General features: G+C 40.8%; 1 protein-coding gene across 1 annotated transcript in view; it reads left to right on the plus strand.

The window, feature by feature from the left end:
* B3GLCT (beta 3-glucosyltransferase) overlaps positions 1 to 22,088 on the plus strand; it is a 299,257-nt gene that overhangs the window by 167,617 nt on the left and 109,552 nt on the right. The window contains exon 5 of the mRNA XM_072134376.1: positions 249 to 325. Coding sequence (XP_071990477.1) covers positions 249 to 325 — 77 coding nt within the window. The remainder of the gene's footprint in view (positions 1 to 248; positions 326 to 22,088) is intronic.

Raw genomic sequence — 22,088 nt, forward strand, 5'->3', positions numbered from 1 at the left:
CCTGTATTCATTGTCTCACTGCCTGAGTGCTAATTTTCCCTTTCTGATAACTTGTCTGTTAGTATGTCACTTGCGTAAAAACAAGTAAAAAACATAAAAAACTAATATACCACTTTTAAAAAAAATGTAAAAAAAAATATACATACAAAAATATAATGATAGCACATATATAAATAAATAAATATATATATATATATATATATATAAACATGACTTTATAAAAATGTTATTTTATGCCTATTTTTCAGAAGTTGCCCAAAGTGCTGCTGCTTCATGAAGTTGCTGAAAACGAAGGGGCATGGACGATCCTCCCCGTCATACCATAGTAAGTGCCTTGCAATCGTCCTTGATGTTAAAGAAGCCAAAATTCTTGCTGTTTTATACAAGTAGTGACCACCATTTCTGCTTATCTTTGCAATCTTTATTTATATTAAGGAAGCCCCTACTTACATCATGCTGTTATCTCTTTATATACTTTTCTCCTCCGTCTCTCCTCTTCCAGTGCCATCCTTGGTCCTGCATTCTCCTGGCAGATCATGGGGGCCATGCACTCATTACTCTATGCTCCTTGAACACCACCTCAGTGTAAGTGGCTGGAGGGGCATGCGGATGCCCTTGGCATTTACCATTACGACTGCACGTCCCCCTTGATAAGGCAGTGATCCGCAGGACAGAGGAATTGGACGAGTCAGCATTAATTGATATTGTTTGAATAATGAAAAGTTATACAAATTTCCAGTTTACTTTCTGTATCAATTCCTCTCAGTTTTCTGGATCTCTACTTGCTCTAGTTCTATAGAAAGCTTCTGTGTTTACTTCCACTGGATTCCTTGCATAGACACATAGTCTGCCACCTCCAAAATCACCCCACACAACCACAGCGATCATTGTGTTGGGCACTTAATAATCTTTCTCTGCTATCAGCAGGCAATATTTCAAACCCTTAGATTTCCCTGTGGCTGTTGCCTGCAACATCCATGTTCTCTCCAATCGCTGTGTCTGCACCTGAATGTAAAATCGAACTAGCACTCTGGGAGGGTTGTTTGAGATGCTAATCCATCTATAGGTCTTTATGAAGCAGTGGCTTAGTGTATATGAACTTTTTCTGTGGCTGCCATTAAAGGGGTTGTCCGTGTTTAATCAAAAACATATAACCAGCCGGCCAAGAATTGTCCTTTCATCAAATTCCAGCATAATAAGCCAGGGAGACTTACTCATAGATCCAGGCACTGTGACTGTGGTAATCATCTTAAATTTGTTATCCATAGCCTCCTTCCTTCTAAAATCAACTTTTAAAATTATACTAGATACAGAAGGCCCCTAGGGGCATTACCGGAGCCACGCCGTGATGCAGCTGCACAGGCTGTTACACTGTACATGAGCACTCCCACTATGTGAGATTACATCAGACAGAGGGAGGGGTAGAATTCAGAGGGGGAGACGGTGTAACAGGCTCTGGTAACGCCGCCTAGAGACCTTCTGGCTTATTAGCATATTTTTAAAAGTTGATTTTAGAAGGAAGGAGGCAGTGGATAACAAATATAAGAAGATAACCACAGTCACAGTGCCTGGATCTATGAGTAAGTATCCCTGGTTTATCAAAGTTGATTTTGATCTTAGATTTCCTTTGATTACGTTGTGACCGGCAACTGTCTTTTACTATTGTCAGAACCGTTTTCTTTTGTTGGACCTGCAACTTTCTTCCTCCTAGTATAGAATCGATCCCGTTTGTTGAAGTCCTCCACGATAATTGCTTCATTATTTTGTGTGCCTCATCTCTTTGCCTTATTAGTTGGTTCTTTTCTTACATATTACTTGAAAGTCCTTGAAGAAGAATCAAAGAATCAGGGTTCAGGAATGGTTGTAATGTAGCAGAAAGTTAGCGGGGAGTGATATGTAATTTGTTCATTATTTTACTGCTTCTCTGTGGCCCTATATAACCCAGTCGATGACTTTAAATACACTTCTCTCATAGAAAACGCTCCTAACAGTCTCCACCAAAGGCTCATTAATGCTGCTTATAACATGAGTAAGAGCTGCTGTCATTGTAACGAACACAAAAAGTTGGCCACTTTTTAAAAATATTTCGGCAAAGCACCCACTGGGGATTAAATAAATTCTATCCCATTGTAAGCATGAACTCCTCAAAGTCATGCAGCTAAACCAACGCGTTTCATCACTGCGGGAGCCGTACATGAAAAATTGTGTCATTTCATACTTAAAAAAAATACTTTTCCTTCACTGTCTAAGAAACAGTATAAAATACACCATAGTGTTTCATCACATCGGGAACCACAAATGAGAAAAATGGGTTTTACCTTCTAATAATTCCCATAAAATGGTCTAAAGTATTTGAAAGGAAAAAGGTCAAATATTAGTTTACGTATATGTGCATATATCCAATGTATTTTGGAAGAAAAATGTTTCCAAAATACTTTCTCAAAACCTCACTCCAGACCATCCAGTCTCAACGCTGGCTCCAATGCCACTTCCCTAATTAGAGATGAGTGGACCCGAACTCTCCATTCCGGTTCGGGGGTCGTGTTTGCCTGCTGAACAGCCAATCTGGAAAATTTACTCCCCTAGCTACTAGACACGTCTGTGATTGGCCTAGGGGAGTTAATACGACGGATTGGGTGACCAGCAGGCAATCCGTCAATATTTCTGTATCACTCAGGGCAAACCTTAATGGACAGTTCCTTGTTTATCAGGACAAAGCGCCACGGCTGTGAATTCCAGTTACTGTATATACTCGAGTATAAGCCGACCCAAGTATAAGCCGAGGCCCCTAATTTTACCACAAAAACCTGGAAAAACCTATTGACTCGAGTATAAGCCAAGGGTGGCATTGGTCACAGCCTCCCCAGTATATGGCCTGCCAGACCCTGCCCCCCAGTATATAGTTTGCCAGCACCTGCCCCCCCAGTATATAGTTTGCCAGCCCCCTGACCCAGTATATAGCCAGCCCCCTGCCCCAGTATATATCCAGCAGCGGGGGAAGCCGGAAAGATGAGGTTTGATATATATTTTTTTAATCAAGTATAAGCCGAGTTCGGGGTTTCAGCGCATTTTGTTTGTGCAGAAAAATTAGGCTTATACTTGAGTATATATGTCTTTTAGTTGCTTTCTCCCTTCTAACTCTAAAAGAGATTGTACCAAGTTTTCAACTTGTTCCCTACACATTATCATATTTTAATATATTATTTCATTATAACATAGTCCTATTTGTAACTCTTCTCATAAAACCAAACTCCTTCTGTATCTACTAATTGCACAAAGGGGTGCAATATATCTATTCCCTAAATATATCTGGCAGCATTGCTAAACATATATTTGAACAGGAAGTAGAATTTTTATAAATTTTTGTATCTGAATAATATTTCTCCTGTACCGGTAGAAAATATCTATAACTTCCTTACTGGAAGGATTTAACATATTTCCTAGGCAGTCACAACATGGGAAGGCAGAGCGGTCCTGTAATGTAAGACTATTTTTATTGTGTGTTGTACTGTAACTCATGATGGGAAACTGAAGGCCCCTTAAGTTTAGGAGTTCACCAAACAGTCAATATTTCATGTCAAGTTGTAGGCCAAGTTCGCACAGTCTAAATCGACATGTGTTTTCGATGGTTTTGGAAGGGGGGGACAAGAGTAGTAACCTTCTGTTAACTTATAAAAGCACTTTGACTATGGCTGCGGCTGTGGCTGCGCCTTTCTCGTGTCCGTGATGTGAATGTTTACCGGCACCTGGACGGCAGAGAGTTTTTGTACCTCTTGCTCTGGTGAGTAGATGAAGATATAGTATGTGCGTGTAGACATAGACGTTACTGACGCGTAGGAATTCTACACATGGGGAAGATTTTGCTTTAGTAGGTGTTGTGTATATCGGTCTGTGCTTAGGTCAGCTGGTATACATTTCTTACAAAAACACTTTGAGGCTAAAATTCTACCCTCAATAGTAAATTGGTAGATGGTTAAAATATGCATTATGGGGGAATAAAGGGATTTTATATATTTTGCAATACTTTCTTTGTTCTTTATTGAATTTTTATTTTGTATTTTTAAAAAATTACAAAAATTTGAGCATGTAATGGGACTAAATAACCTGATCAAATAGTAACCATTCAGATGGAGGGGGAGGCAATCCATTCAACAAGGGAAACCGAGGAGGAAACTTGCATACCTAAACCATAAGAGAATTGAGAAGGAGGTAGAGGTACTGAAAGAACAACAGGAGGAGAGGGTGGAGGCAGAACAGAAAGAGAAGGAGGTAATGAAGAGACTGCCCCTAACTTTACCATCTTTACCACTGAGTTGTTTTAATTGTTTTAATACTGTTTGTTATGTAATAAAAAATATGTAAAAAAGACCATAGGGAATACAATACCAGTGATAAAACATACAAATATCTACAAAAACTGTAAATATAGATATGGATATCTATCTAGCAGTGTTGACTCCTACTTACAGGGCACTTGTAATAGTAGAAAGTTTAATAAGTTTGGCCAGGCAATACCCACTTTGAAGAGGATTGTACTCATGGCTGGTCCCAATTTGTAGAGGATTGTACTCATGGCTGGTCCCAATTTGTAGAGGATTGTACTTACACATGATCCCATTTGTAGAGGATTGTACTCATGGCGGGTACCACTTTGTAGAGGATTTTACTCACAGCTGGACCCACTCTGTAGAGGATTGTACTCACTGCTGATCCCACTTTGTAGAGGATTGTACTCGTGGCTGGTCCCACTTTGTAGAGGATTGTATTAGTGTCCGGGCCCACTTTATAGAGGATTGAACTCACAGCTGGTTCCACTTTGTAGAGGATTGTACTCATGGCTCTTCCACTTTGTAGAGGATTGTACTCGTGGCTCTTCCACTTTGTAGAGGATTGTACTCGTGGCTGGTTCCACTATGTAAATGATTGTACTCATGGCTGGGCCCACTTTTTAGAAGATTATACTCACGGCTGGTCCCACTTTGTAGAGGATTGTACTGATGGCTGGTCCCACTTTGTAGAGGATTGTACTCATGGCTGGTCCCAATTTGTAGAGGATTGTACTTGCACATGATCCCATTTGTAGAGGATTGTACTCATGGCGGGTACCACTTTGTAGAGGATTTTACTCACAGCTGGACCCACTCTGTAGAGGATTGTACTCACTGCTGATCCCACTTTGTAGAGGATTGTACTCGTGGCTGGTCCCACTTTGTAGAGGATTGTATTCGTGTCCGGGCCCACTTTATAGAGGATTGAACTCACAGCTGGTTCCACTTTGTAGAGGATTGTACTCATGGCTCTTCCACTTTGTAGAGGATTGTACTCGTGGCTCTTCCACTTTGTAGAGGATTGTACTCGTGGCTGGTTCCACTATGTAAATGATTGTACTCATGGCTGGGCCCACTTTTTAGAAGATTATACTCACGGCTGGTCCCACTTTGTAGAGGATTGTACTGATGGCTGGTCCCACTTTGTAGAGGATTGTACATACGGCTGGTCCCACTTTGTAGAGGATTGTACTTACGGCTGGTCCCACTTTGTAGAGGATTGTACTTACGACTGGTCCCACTTTGTAGAGGATTGTACATACGTCTGGTCCCACTTTGTAGAGGATTTTACTCACAGCTGGTACCATTTTTTAGTGGATTGTACTCACAGCAGGTCCCACTTTGTAGAGGTTTGTACTCACGGCTGGTTCCACTATATAAAGGATTGTACTCTAACTGGTCCCACTTTGTAGAAGATTATACTCACAGCTGGTTCCAATTTGTAGAGGATTGTACTCATGGCTCGTCCCACTTTGTAGAGGATTGTATTCACAGCTGGTACCATTTTTTAGTGGATTGTACTCACAGCAGGTCCCACTTTGTAGAGGATTGTACTCACGGCTGGTTCCACTATGTAAAGGATTGTACTCTAACTGGTCCCACTTTGTAGAAGATTATACTCACAGCTGGTTCCAATTTGTAGAGGATTGTACTCATGGCTCGTCCCACTTTGTAGAGGAGTGGCGGCGAACCTATACCACAGAGTGCTCTCTGTGGGCACTTAAGCTCAGCACAGAGTTCACCAGACAGGACTCAAATAATCTAACTGCAGTTCCACACAAGTCAAGATTAACTAATCTCAGTGCTATTTTAACCCTTTAATCGCCAAGGAAGTATCTCATGTTCTCACAGGGTGTCACCTCAGTGGCCAAGCATGTACGAGATACATCCTGGAAAATAGGAGCGATAACTTTAGATCCCTGGCACCTACAATCTCTTGGCAGCTTGGGACTAAAGGAAAAGCGAGAAGGTGCGGAGGCGACCAAAATATCTTTGAAGGTCCTCCTGCTGTCCCCACACCTCCTCCTGTACAGCGGGAACCTGGAGAGAAGCTACAGTGATGGTCCGAATTTGCCCTCCTGCTTTCGATTTTATCAGTGTCCTTAGGAGGCTTCTATGTTAGGAGAACAGTTCAACAAATAAATAAATTACTGCTTATATTGGCACTTTGTGATAAATGCGTGGGTTTTGGTTGTAGTCTGGGCACTCGGTCTCAAAAAGGTTCGCCATCACTGTTGTAGAGGATTGTACTCACGGCTGGTCCTACTTTGTAGAGGATTGTACTCACGGCTGATCCCATTTTGTAGAGGATAGTACTCATGGCTGATGGCACTTTTAAGGGGATTGTACTCGTGGATGGGCCCACTTTGTAGAGGATTCTATTCGTGACTGGTCCCAATTTGTAGAGGATTGTACTCCCAGCTGATACCACTTTGTAGAGGATTGTACTCAGGGCTGGTCCCATTTTGTAGAGGATTGTGCTCACAGCAGGTCCCACTTTGTAGAAAATTGCACTCACAGCTGGTCCCACTTTGTAGAAGATTATGCTCTTGGTTTTTACCACTTTGTAGAATATAGTACTAACGGCTGGTTCCACTATGTAAAGGATTGTACTCACAGCTGATCCCACTTTGTAGAGGATTTTACTCATAGTTGATCCCACTTTGTAGAGGATTGTATTCGCGGCTGATCCCACTTTGTCGTTTTTTATTCTAGAACAATAAAAAGGAAAGCTCTTTCCTCTATAAAATCAGACCTAAATCGGGTAACTTCATTAAATTCCAAAAATGTCCCTTATGCTACATTGTAGGATTTATAATCCTTTACACAATTATAACAGAACCTTTCCCCTCTTGACTATAACATGTTTTTGTTTGTGTGTGTGTGTGTTTTTTTTTTTACTTTTTTTTTTCTCTGCATACTTTTAATTATTTGTTGGTTTCATTTTGCCTATTCGTTGTAGAATTCTAAGAAACAGATATTGACTGATGTCGTGTGTTTGCTAGAGAGATTAGAGATGGGGCTTGTACACTGGTGAAATGACTCATTTGTTGAGTAAAAAAAAGTAGTGAAAAGTTAAAAAACCCAAAACCTAAAGCCCTGCATTTAATGTTCATAGAGTACAGCGTTTATCTATATTTGTAGAACACTGGAGTAGCTGTTAGCTCTTATTAAAGCAAAGTAAAGTACATTTCCCGGCAGGGTGCACAGTTTCGGTATATATGCAATTAGTATTTTAGACACCATTAGTAAAGCGAAGCCACAAAGACCTTACTTTGTATAAAGCTTCATATTTTATGGTGATGGCTATAATGAAACAACATACAATGCCTGATAGACTTTTAATGGACAAACACCATGGTGTTATTCAGCACTGTAATCGAATAAAAAGCATAAAGCAACAATGCAAAGTGTTACCGACTACATAAACCACAGTATTACGCTATAGTAGAAGTGGATTTAGGTTTAGTTTATTTTTTTATTTTTAAAGAGAATGGGGCAGATTTATCAAGTGTCTGAAAGTCAGAATATTTCCATTTGCCTGTGGCAACCAATCACAGCTCCCCTTTAAAATAATAATGAGCACTGGTGAAATGAAAGCAGTGATTGGTTGCCATGGGCAACTGGAAATATTCTGACTTTCAGACACTTGATAAATCTGCCACATTCTGTCAGCTTCCAAGTCGCATGTAAACTATAAGTGCTCCTCTACGAGTAGTGTCCTCCATTAGAGACATGACGTCCTGGAGAAAATCTATGGCCTATGAATTTCAGTGCGCCATGGCCAAGGCCACGAGATATGGCGCAACCTTTCTAACCCAGGCTCTCCCTGTTTTCTTGCTCAAGACAGGTTGCAAGGAACATTGTGACTATACCCACAGTGCAACATAATGCACATTTACCTAAAGAAGACTTGTCGGGTTGATTTAGGACCCTGCACCAACTACAAGTCCTTATGCACCTTTGTTTAGTGTACCAAATGGGCCTTTTTGAGGTCTGTAGAAGGAGAAAAATGAAGAAAAAAAATGTTATACTTTCCTAGATGTGAGTTCAATGAGGCACATCAGACTCACATCAGTAGATCCAGCCCCAGTACCTAATCGCACAATCTGAGAAGTGACGTTGGAACGGTATCCTGAATTTAGTGCACATGCAACGTACCTACAGCACTTGCACAGTGAAGCCAGGGCTTTACCGCCAGCTTCGCTTTAGGTTAGTACAGGCAGTCCCCAGGTTACGTACAAGATAGGTTCCAGAGGTTTGTTCTTAAGTTGATTTGAATGTAGGTTGAAACTGTATATTTTACTGTATACTTTATACTGTATATTTTATAATTGTAGTAAAAAAAAAATTTGTCTCAGTGACAATTGGAGTTTCAAAATTTTCTTCCATAATGGAACCAAGGGTTATCATTAAAACTGCATTACAGCTGATCCTTGCAGCCTGGGACTATAGTAACATCCAGAGAGCTTCACCAGAGATCACATTGGGCAGAGAGGTCCGTCTTTAACTAGGGGTCATCTGTAAGGCGGGTGTCCTTAAGTAGGGGACCACCTGTATAAAGTTTAGATTTTTTTTCCTGAATGCCTAAAAATCATACAGGGCAATTTGAGACACTAACTACCAGTTCATGAGCACCTGTTAGTAGGTTAGTGTCCCAAATCGCCCTGACAGGTTCACTTTAATTACCTATAAAGACTTGTTTGTGTATATATGACCGGAGAGCTGACAGAACAAGAACATGGGGTTTGAGGTACCTCCGTTGAACCCCTCATTGCTCCCCACCTCGCATGACCATTATGCTCCATTCATCTCTATAGAGCTGACGGAGGTTGGCGAGTGCAACACTCGGTAATCTCCATTAGCTCCATATAGATGAATACAGCAAAACAAAGGTACCTCGGACCCCATCAAGCCCCCCTCTCTTGAACCCATCAGACCTCCACTATTTGTGGATAGTGCCTAACTTGTTTGGCGGTAAAACCCATTTAAGGCTTTACTCTTCTCTGTTTTAGTCTTTAGACTTTACATGAGGGGTGCACATCAGGGGGCTTTCCTTGATAAAGGCACCTTATGTGACGGAACGTGTGGGGTGTTAATCACCTGGTGATTTGTTAGTAAGGAGACACGGTGGTATGATCTGACTTGTATCTCACATAGTGGCGTTTGTTTTTGTTCACTTGAAAGGACTATAATGCTGGAGACCCCCAGAGCAGAACTATAATACTGCAAATCTCCTAATACTGAAGACCCCCAGAGTGTAACTATAATAGTGGAGATCTACAGAGCAGAGCTTTAATAGTGGAGACCCCCAGAGCAGGGCTATAATGCTGGAGACCCCCAGAGCAGGGCTATAATGCTGGAGACCCCCAGAGCAGGGCTATAATGCTGGAGACCCCCAGAGCAGGGCTATAATGCTGGAGACCCCCAGAGCAGGGCTATAATGCTAAAGAGCCCTCAGAGCAGGACTTTAATACTGGAGACCCCCAGAGCTGATTTCTGAAGGTGTCTCCATTATTACAGTCCTCTATACAGTCACTGCCATGTTTGGCTCTCGGTGTGTATGATGATCTTGTGTTGTGCTTTGTTTCCTTTACACTACATAAGGAACTTCTGTTTATGTCTTTCTTTACCTTTGCTTTTATTTTAATAAAGGGATTATGCTAGAATAGATATATATTCCCCAACAACAAAATAGGGCAATCCGAAAGTTTTGGGGGGGTCTACCGATCTTGTGGAGTATGTGCTGTCTGTGCTTCTATAAGATTTCCGGGAGACCGAGGCAGCAGGGAGGCAGGTCACAGGTTACACAACAATGTGAAACAGGAAATCAAATGGTACATTTCCTTTAATTTCTCATGAATCTAACTGAATTTGTCATCTGGACATACCCTTTAAGTGAGGGATAACAGGGTGATACTCGAATGTCTCTGATTTGTGTCCTCACAAAATAATTTGTAAAAGGCAGAAAAACAAAGCAGCGTCATTCAGAACATTCACCCTTGTATTATGTGATTGCCTCTGACAGCCTCTGGCTTATGATTTGAGATATTTCGGCGTACCCTGCGGTTACTTCAGATTGATAGGGAGAACAAATGGCAAGTAAGAAAACTGGAAACAATACGTTCTGCACTGTACATCATGAAATACTATAATATTGCTGGTACTGGAGAAAGGAACCCTATTTTTAGCAATAAATATAATAATTTCTTTTAAGATGGGATCAGGGGGTGAGTTTTTGGGGCAGAACATACCGTAGGTATAATATCTCTCTCTCTCTCTGTGTCTCTCGATGTTTCTAGATGTCTCTCTCTGTCTCTCTCTCTCTCGTTGTTCTTCTCGCAAACCTATTTATGCTATCGCTTCAATACAATAAAATGTAACAAAAGCCAGCAAGATCTTGTCATGTATCAAAAGTGGAATGGACTCGGGATGTAATATTACCACTGTACAAGGCACTGGTTCGGCCTCACCTGGAATATGCTGTCCAGTTCTGGGCACCGGTCCATAAAAAGGATGCCCTGGAGCAGGAAAGGGTTCAACGTAGAGCCACAAAACTGATAAGGGGTATGGAGGGTCTGAGTTATGAGGAAAGATTAAAACAACTAGATTTATTTAGTCTGGAAAAGAGACGACTACGAGGGGACATGATTAATTTATATAAATATATGAATGGTCCATACAAAAAATATGGTGGTAAGTTGTTCCAGATTAAATCAAATCAAAAGACGAGGGGGCACTGTCTCCATCTGGAGAAATTAAGGTTTAATCACCAGAGGCGACAGGACTTTTTTACCATGAGAACGGTCAATCTGTGGAATAGCCTGCCTCAGGCGCTGGTCACAGCAGGGACAGCGGAGAGCTTCAAGAAGGGTCTAGATGTCTCTTTACACCTAAATAACATTGACAGTTATGTTATATAGAATTGTTTCCCCTAAATCCCTTCCTCATCCAATCCCTTCCCTTCCTTGGTTGAACTTAATGGACATGTGTCTTTTTTCAGCCGTATAAACTATGAAAATTATCCTAATATATTTCATCCTCAGGACTTGTACAGACATATTTGTTCTTTCTTTGCTATTTATTTTTTTGTCTGATTAAAGGTATTTACAACACGTCCATCTGATTTGTCATAAATATCTGATGGGTGCAGCTCCTCTGGGAAGTGGTAGCTTGTGTGGAGTGGTGGTCACATCTGAACATACACTCTATTCAAGTCAATGGGAGTGACATAAATAGGCAAGCATGCATATTCGACTATAGGCTTGCAGTCAGTTCCTTTTATTTAGGATACACCGATATAAAATGGGAATGGAAGATCAGGAAAAATATCCCTGTTCTCACTGCCATCTCAAAATGGCTGCCATGGTCAACACCTTTCTTGAAAAGTATCTCCCTCCCATATACTAATGTGCCACAAAGAGGAAGTTGATATGACCAACCATTCCCACTTTAGTTAGGTGTATTCATGTATTTATACAGGGGTATCCATACCCTGTACTATTTAAAGATAGAGAAATGCACTGTGATTCACGACATACCTTTATAATTAATGTCCATTATGTTATTTTCAAGATATCCCCAGTTTTATCTGTATGCTAATGAGGTAGTTGGATCATCGTGGTGTGTCATCGGCAAATATAACACTGCTATTCCCACCTAAACAACTTCCCTCTCCTTCCAGTGTGTCACCCGTTCTTCTCACGAGACAATTCTCCTGCTCCTGGTGACGTTCCAGGCAGAAATAGCAATGCTCTGGGTGCCAAGGACGCATTGTAGGTGCTCCAACTGCCTCATTAGCATACTGAATTAAAATGGGAATTTCTTATAAACAACTTTTTTGCCATATACATTATTTCTATATTTATTATATTAATCATAAAACTAGCCTGAAATGGTATCTTAGCAATGGTGTGAGAGAGCTGAGAGGGGATATAGATAAAGGGGCAGTCATCTTTTTTTGTTTTTCGTTTGTATTTTTTTTTTTAAGCATCCTTTACCTAGTTGAAGGGGTCGTCCACTTTCAGCAGATAATTGAGAAGGAGAAAGTCATACAATTTTCCAACATACTTTCTGTATGTAGATTTCTGCTCTCTGTTCTGCTATAGAAAGTTTCTATGCTTCCAGTGGATAGAAATCTGTCCATAGTCATGTGATGGTCATGTGATGGTCATGCAGGTGCAGGAGCCGTTATTATCACAGAGAGCCGTGTGATACTAACAGCTTGTGCAGCTGCCTGCCCATCACATGACCAGTGACAGGAAGTAAACATAGAAGCTTTTTTTTAAGAAAGACCGCAAGCAGAGATCTAGAAAATCATGAAGAATTGATATGAAAAGTATATTGGAAAATTATGTACCATATCAAACCATATCAATTATTTGCTAAAAGTGGACAACCCCTTTAAGTCCAATCAAAAAGCCACCATACAGAGAAGCTTTAGTCAGCTGTAAATCAATAGACTTTGTTTAGATGTGGAATATCTTGTAGTCTGAATGGTTGGGGGTACAGTTAACTGTTTAGATAGTTGTATACTTTGATAGTTAACAGTCCTCCAGTTCACAAGTCTTTTATATGATTTGTTGTCCTGGGTGTTCTTATCTTGTAACAGTTTCTAGTCACTTTCTAAAGTGGCTTTTATTACATTGAATGTAAATGGCATCTGACAGGTGACATACGATGAAGTGATTTCTCCAGGCTAGATGTCATGGTGGTGCTGGTAAGAGTGGGTTGATGCTGATGTACGATGACTTTGAATGACAAGATGCCATCACAGTTGTCAGAGTTTGGTTTCTTTTCACGCAAGTTAAAACTTTGAACAAAGGATCTTTTTTCTAGGTATACAGTAATAAACGTACAAAAAACGGGCCTAGAACTTAAAAAAAAATTAAATTGGGAATACATTATAATTACAAAAAATCAATGATAAAACTTTAAGCAACTGCTAAATTAGATATGAAAATACATATAGGTTTGGTAAATTCAGTAGTTTAGATCAGTTAAAGGAAATCAAAAATCCATCATAATATACCAGGGACACTTACTCATATATCCAGGCACCGTGACTGTTGTAATCTTTTTATATTTGTTATCCATGGCCTCCTTCCTTCTAAAATCAGCTTTTTACATTTATGCTAATTAGCCAGAAGTAGTCTGGGTTGTTTTACCAAAGCCCTCTGCATTGTGAAGCTTCACAGGCAGTTACACTGTGCAAGAGAACTCCCTTTTCCCTCCCACTGGGTGAGTTTACAGAAGTTAGAGGGAGTGGAAAAGTGCTGATGGAGTAGGGGGAGGGGAGACAGTGTTATAGTATGGGAAGCCAGAGCACAGGAGATGAAGGGTTCTGGTAACACCCCCTTAGCTCTTCTGGCACATTAACTCAAGTTTATTTTGAAAGCCATAGCCATAGATAACAAATATAAGAAGATTACCACAATCATGTGCCTGGATCTATGAGTAAGTGTCCCTGGTTAATCATTTTTTATTTTGATAGCTGAGCCCTCTCCTTACAGTCCTGATGTTTTCTGCATATTAAAAAGTAAAATCATGGACAATAGTAAATGTTCATGATTCAAACCTGCCAGCACCAATCGCGTGTGATAACCTGTTAAGCCACCAGCATCTTGGCACAAAGCATCCCACCCCTACTTCCCCATTGCATCTTCTTAAGGAGACGATCCATTGCAGCGACAGCCAGTAGTCTCCTTGAACCTAGGGATAAAGCACCCTAGGGGGGCCGGAAAAAATATCACCCTCTTTCCCTATATTGAAAATTATTTACTAAAAAACTAAATTATAAACATATTATTATTAAAAAAACAGATTGGTAGACTCATATCGACCAATGTCATTAATAAATATGGATACTAAATTATTGGCTAAAATTGTGGCAGAAAGGTTAAAAAGATACATTAAAGAAATTATACATGAAGACCAAAGAGGTTTTATGCCTGGAGGTTCAATTTTAAGTTGGTAGAGAGCCTTTTTTCAGAACTACTATGGAGAGGAGAACATCCAAGACTTAAGCGGGAGATATTAAAAGTGCCCTATAAAAAGGGTGGGTTTAAATTGCCAGATATCCGGTCTTATTTTATTGCAGCTCAGGTGAAATATATAGTTCTTTGGGATAAGGAACCTTTGAGGAGTGTGATTCTTGCGGGAATAGAGGGATATAATTATAATATTCTTGAGACTGGCATCTGGAAAAATTGGAAAAAAAGAAAGAATTGGCCTACAATGGTATTGATGACTTGGATAGGGGAAGATATTAAAACTAAATTATTAGGTACACCCCAATTTGGGGGAATAAAAATTGGGAGGTTTCAAACATTAAGTCCGAGTTGTGGTTGGAGAAGGATATTAAATATATTCATCAATTATTATCAGAAGGGAAACTTAAATCTTTCCAAGAGATAAAAGCAGAATTTGGGGTATCAGAAAAAGTGTACTTCTCCTATATACAGTTGTTTCATTGGTGGCATGCAATGAGTATATCTAACAAGATAAATGATAATGTATATCCCCTCTTAGAGATCATCTTTGGTGTTAAGTTTAAGAGCAAGTTATTTTTATGAAGGAGAGGAAATATCCAATAAAGAAGGAATTGCGTGTGGGTGGATGGAGGAGATAGGCGTTTCGGATGATCGGCTGTGGGTTAATGCATTTAGGGATATAGCTTGGCTTTTAAAAAATCCGGAACACAGACTCGCGCAACTCTTCTTGTTGTATAGAGCATATTATACCCTAAAAAAACTTTCAAAATTTTCCTCCTGGAAGCATAAATGTAAAAAAATGTGGGTTGGAGGGGGTGGATGATGTGTACTTACTCTGGTATTGCTGCAAGACAAGAGCTTTCTGGAAGGGAATTGAAGAAGAAATGAGAAAGTTTATTGATATTGCGATTGTATTTGATCTGAAAAGCTGTATTTTGGGAGTAATAGAAAATGAGACTGCTCAAGAGTGGAAGTATAGGGTAAAGAAATTATTATTTTTTGCTAGGTTCTCTCTAGTTAAACTCTGGATGTCAAATAATCCACCGTCAGTTATGTCTTGGGTAAGAATGGTTAATTATAGTATTTAGGCTATTTTGGACATCCATCTATTTTTGTCAGGAGGAGAGATTAATGTTGGGGGAGATCTAGTGTTTTATGAAGGGGGTAGGGAGAGAGATGGGCGGGGGATGTGTTTTCTGATGATGAAAGGAGTCCTAAAGTGAAAAAACTGTGTCTGTAATGAACAGTTATTGTGAGCCAAATTCACATGTATATGCAATTTACAGTATGGGGGGCAGCCAGAATCCAAGGGATCAGAGATGCTGGTTGTAGTTGTGGTCTAGTACCAGGATATGTCATGGTGGCTTGGCCCACAGGAACAGGTCCATTAAATGTGGACAAAGGAGATGCAAGAGAAAGGAGCCACAATATAGAGAATAGATTCCTCAGTGGCACTCCTGATGTGCGTGTGGTAATGGTTCCTTGGGTAGTTGTTAAAGGGGAGGCCCGTGGTGTATGCAGCAAGCCAGGGATCACACTGGACTACTGAATTCTTTGTAAAACTCACGGTTTCTTTTAGTCCAGTCCAGAAGATGAGCTGGTAATATAAATGGTCCTTCCTGCAAGGACACACAAGGTGGTGGATTGGTTGGCTGTGGTGAGGATTCTGTTACAGAGCAGGAATTTAGGAGTACTTTAGGCTTAATCCAGTGGTCAGAAGGCCAGTAATAGGAGCCAGGTTGGCTTTGCTGCTTTGACAGCAGCCTATGTGCAGGGAAACAGACACACAAAAATCTCAAGGGTGAGATCTAGAGCCTCAGACAGCTTGAATTTATAGACTTACTCTGTCTGGACAGTTCTGGAATATTTTGAGCCTTCCAACCAATCTGCAGAAAAGTTACATTAATTTCAGACTTATCATAAGTAGCCCATTAACTCTGTAGTGACATAGTGGCATGATGTAATACAGATGTAAGTGCTCCTTTTGTGCAAGATAGCTTTAAAGGAAACCTACCACTTGAAGTGGCAGGTTTCAGATGGAAATACCGAGCACCAGCTCAGGGTGAGCTGGTGCCGGAGCTGATTTTTGTTAGTGTTTTAAACCGCTGTATTGCGGTTTAAAACACTTTTTAAACTTTATAACCGGCGCAGGGCGCTACGCGCTCGGCGCTTACCATGCGTGCGGCTCTCCTTCACTTCCTATGCAGCTGCGCGCATGGTAAGCGCCGAGCTAACAAAAATCACTAACAAAAATCAGCTCCGGCACCAGCTCACCCTGAGCTGGTGCTCGGTATTTCCATCTGAAACCTGCCACTTCAAGTGGTAGGTTTCCTTTAATATAGACCAGATGAAACTCTGCTCTAAAGGTGCTGAATTCAGTGATGACCCGTCTTACATACCCCATTGGTAAGAGAATGAGCCGCCCAAGGCTTGCTATGGACCTAATGTTCGAGAACTGGACCTGAGAACATAAGACAAGACGGTTACATTTTGGTCAACTGCTTGGAGCATGGGAGCACACAGTGATGTAACCTCTTGAAAGGACATACGCCCATGCCGTGGTATAGAGCAGCAGTGGTGAACCTATGGCACGAGTGCCAGACATGGCACGCAGAGCCCTCTCTGTCGGCACGCTGCTGCTGTCTGCTCTCAGCTTGACAGTCACATGAAGTACAGCAAGTAGTAGCGTCCAGCAAACCACAGGTCAAATGTTTAGTGTGCCAGGTATCTCCGATGCTGGATGCTGTCACAGCGTCTGCCGATTCTGCCCTTCCCAAAAGTTGATGGAATGAACTGCAGACGAGAGATAAAGCTGGTTGTGAGAAGAACTGAACAGGTGAGCTTCAACTGCTGCTCATCCTCATGCCACTTGGTGTGTCTCCTGTGTCATCCAACACCACAAACAGCCCTGGTCTATAGTCACTCCATGTGACTGCTACAATCAATCCAAAGCAGAAAGTATGGTGTAAAACACTATCATTCTAACACAGGACTATCTCTTTTACAAATAGGGAAAAACAGCAATACAAAATAACTTAAATACAACTGCTGCCTCACCCTCCATGAATATCAGGCAGTCATGTCTAAAGTTTAACACTTACACTTTACACAGGAGTGTCTACTTTTGGCCGCATTCACACAGGCGTATGGGGGGACGTGTGCACGGCCTCAAGCTTGAGACCGTACATACGTCCCCCATAGACGTCAGTGGGCACGCAGAGTCTTTGCTCGTGTCCTATCTTTCCCCGTGCACGCGTCTTGTGCATTTCTATGGATGTAATTCAGCCTTACATGGAGGGCAATACAACAGCAGTAAGGAAATAAGCTGCAGCAACCCTGTGTAAAATCTAGGGTCACAGGTTGGGGAAGCCTTGTGAGTAACTAACAAAAGACTTCTGCGCCCTCTTCATACAGAGATGCGCTTTGCTACATATTGCGGTAAAGACCTATCGCTAACACCTGTGGTTGGTGCTTGCATCGATCGTGTTTGTTAACCTCTTGTGGGCCCGCGGCATTTAAAACACCGTGACGCATGAGCGCCACCATCTTTATTGACATTGCCGCTCCCCCGAACGTCATCTGGGGACGGCGATCAACCCGAGGCTGCATGGTTACTGCAGATTTGTTACAATAAACCAGTGGCTCATTGTAATGAATCCTATGCAAAAACCCATATTAGGTATTAGGCACACATTAGGTATCGCCGCATCCCAAAATGCCCGATCTATCAAAATATAAAAACGGTTATCTTCGGCAGTGAACTCCATAATGGAAAATGGCGCCCAAATGTCCAAAACGCGACTTTTACAACATTTTAGATCACATAAAAAAGTAATAAAAAGTGATCAAAATGATGCACAGTACTCAAAATGGTAGCAATGAAAATGTTGGTTCATTTTGCAAAAATGACACCTAACACAGCTCCGTACATCGAAGTATGAAAAAGTTATTAGCGTCAGAAGATGGCAACATTTTTTTTATCTTTTTCGTATACATTCGTTTAATTTTTGAAATTGTATTAAAACTCAACAGAACCTGTATAAATTCAGTATCACTGTGATCGTAATGAACCAAAGAATAAAGTAGAGGTGTTATTTGGAGCGTAGAGTGAAAGTCGTAAAAACTGAGCCCACAAGATGCGTGCATATATGCGGTTTTTTCCAATTTTTCCACATTTGAAATTTTTTCCAGCTTCCCAGTACATGGCAGGGAATAATAAATAACATCTCTGAGAAGTAAAATTTATTACGCACAAAATAAGCCCTCACACAGCTCTGTACACAGAAAAATGAAAAAGTTATGGATTTTTGAAGGTGGAGAGCTAAAAAACCCTGCGTCCTTAAGGGGGTTTAAAAATCACCACATGTTTGCTTGTAAACAATGCAAATCAAGTTTTGCTCATTCCCGATAGCAGGAGTTTAGGGCAAAATGTTCTGCTTTTGCTGCTGGTTTCTGCCTGTGGTCCATTTCTTTTACTTTCTGTATGTGGTCCACTTCTTTCTGACACAAGGCTCCATTTTCCCATTTCTTGTCCGTTAGCCTATTGTAGCATGTCTACTTTTCTGATAATATCTGCTATGTCTTTTTGCCTGGTGACTTTCCAAGGGATCAAACTTAAGCAAAATTCCTACCTCCTTGTTGGGGTCAAGAGTAGAAACCAGGATATTCCTCAGACTCTGCATCACATAGTCAAGAGACATAACAGATGGTGTCATGCTATTCCTGGATTCTTGATTTCCGTTATCCAACTGAGATGCAGACCTATTTCTGAACAAATTATTCAGTTGCACAACTCAATGATTAAAAAAGCAGCCTTCACAATAAATGACACTTATGCTAAAACTTGGCATCTTTGTGGTCACATTGGATTAATGATGTGGAAGAACTTTTTGAGACTTGGACGTCTTCACTTTCTACAAAGCCAAAGGATAGTCTCTCCATTGTTGAAGTTATGGGTAGATGGATGTTCAGTAGGTTTCACCCAAAGGGACCTGCGCTGCTCATTTTTCTCATTACCTGTCAAATAATTCTTCCATTTCTATTCTTCATGGCTCATTGGCATTGAGAGGCTTCACCTTCCTGCAGTATAATATCTTTTTGGTGGCTTAGATTGCATTTCAATACATTAAATAAAAATAATACAGTTTCGGTAATGAGATGACATTCATGACGTCCAAGTGGCCCAGTTTCCTGATTTATTGAATTAACTATAATAGGACAATTTAACCGAGAATAAAATGCCCCAAAGCTATTCTAAATGATGTAGGTAGAGTAAGAAGTGCATTTTTAATAGGTTACTGTGACAATATTTTAGATCACTCTTTAGTTTACTATAAGTGCTTCTTACCTCCATTACTTTGACTCGTATTATCCTCCCTCCTTTCTCCATAACCTGCTTCTATCTCTGAGTTCTCTGCTCAATTCCATCTTGCTAACAAGATGGATAGAAGCTTTTTGAGTGTTCCAAAGCTCCATGGAGAGGAGGAGCAGCGCGGTACAGCAGCTAGGTTTTCTTCTAGATGCTATGGAATAAATTCAAATTTGCATACAGAAAACCGATAACAAAAGCGGTTAGAAAGGTCAGGCACATCAAGTCATGCACTAGTAATGTTAATTTTCCCCCTGTAATTGGGACTCCGCTCCAAAGGAAATTTGTAACAAAATAAAATAACAAAATTTAAATACATATAAAGTTCAAATGTCCCCGTTTTATAACCTCATTATGGTCATAATAAAAATTTTCCAATATATAGCAGAGGACTTCCCTAATTCCACTGCTCTCTTTTAACAGGATGAAGAGTTAAAGGTTTTACCACAACCTCCAAAATCTCTCCATCTGGCCTTTAGTTGATGGATGTAAATCTCAAAAGCAAATATAGCTTTGAAACCGGCATCATTAATAATTATAATAATTATTTTTATAGCGCATAATTATCTTTGTTACTATTAACTGAGAGACTGTATAGCCCCCCACCTACTAACAGTGCTGTAGACAGCTGCCTATTCTTGCTTACCTTTGTACTGGTCCTGATTATTAACAGATGCCAGTTCTAGACAATCATTTGGAACCTAAATCTTCCATTAATAGCAATCATGTTGACAAACTTCTATACTAGTGATGGATAAAGTATGAGATGCATGTCAGAGGTGACACACAGAAAGCTGACAGCATCCAGGGAAGTGGCAACTCTACTGCTCCTGCCCTTCAATAACGGAGGTAAGATGGACGCTGTTCCGTGCTGCTTTCTTCAGCAGGAGAGTTGCCCCACCTTCCGATGTTGACACTGTCTGCTTGCTACACTGCCTTGACTTCCTGACAGCATCAGCATCCAGCGGCAGGTCAACTCTTCTGCTGAGAGAGCGGCATGAATGGCTATTTTTCAGCTATTAGTAACGGCAGTTAGTTAGGAAGTGAAGCCGGAGCTCCCAACCGCACTAAATTTATTTCCGCCTTGCACCCAGACAGCTGGGAAAACTAGAACTGAATCCCACAGTAGCCCTGTCAACTGCAGGCGGCTGGACCAAGGTCCAATCCAGTGACTAGGGGGGGATAGGATTCAACTCTTGTGTGGTGCTTACACCCCGGCTATTATCTTATAGCAGCTACCAAAATCTCACCCTACTGCCAGTGTACCCAACACAGTTACTCAGCAATACTGGGGGAAGAAAACCTTATTAGGCTATATTCACACTGCCGTTGCCCGCCGTACCGAAGAACGACGGGCACACGGCAGCGCGGGGGGAGAGGAGGTGGAGGTGAGCGCTCCCGTAGGGCGCCGTGCGCCGATTGCTGTCTATGGGGAATGTATATCGGCCGTATATACGCTCCCCTTGCGGCAGTGTGAATGTAACCGTAGAGCTACAAATAGTACACATTTAGCGATTTTTGTAGAAGTGACCACCTTCAGAGCTTTTTTTTAACAATTTTTAACTTGTTGGCCCAGATTTACTATGAAGTCTGTGCCAGAATTCTGCTCCACATTTGTCGACAATACTGACAGAAATATGGTGAACGCCCTTTGAACTGAGTGCATCTGAAAAAAAACCTTGTGCACGCAGTTCATGCACTTTGACCGAGCTCCGGTCTTCATGAATGTGTCACCCGCTGCACATCAGTGAAAAGTAAAAGTAAATGTGGCGCATTGAGCTCGAAAGGTTGTCATTCACTGTTCTAGACCTTCATTTTTTATTTTTCACTCTGGAATCTTTTGAAGTGCTTTTCACATTTTTTTCATTCTCTTGATTATCACATCTGAATTTCGGCTCTCATGGTACATTTTTGTGCCTTTAGGAGGTAACAAATAGATTCCTTATGCCTTGGCGCAAACCTTAAAAATTGTACGTAAATTGAGCGGTCACACAGCAGGTTGTTTCGTGTTGTCACATCTCATCATGTTTGATTTTTGCAAACACATTGTGGGAAAATTGTGTGTCTGCTATGTTCTTGTGATCACGGGTTTTTGATCTGTACTTTAAGCAAATTCATTTTTGAAGAATTTTGCAGCAATATAAGGCTGTTTCTTGTGGGGAAGTTATTTCAATTATAGAGCGGAGCAAAACTTGAAGTGATACAATTACTGATGATTATGTTTCTAGAGAAAGAAGTCAAATATTTAGTGTTCTCATTATAGGAAAAGAACATTGTATTACAGAGGGGTAATGGTTCTGAGACTACTTGTGTGATGTGGATTTGTGCTTTGTTGCCTGAAAATATTTCTGAATATTTAAAGGGGGCGCAATGGGAATAAAATAAACAAGCTAAAAGGGA

This window comes from Engystomops pustulosus, chromosome 2 (genome assembly GCF_040894005.1).
Source record: "Engystomops pustulosus chromosome 2, aEngPut4.maternal, whole genome shotgun sequence".
NCBI lineage: Eukaryota > Metazoa > Chordata > Amphibia > Anura > Leptodactylidae > Engystomops > Engystomops pustulosus.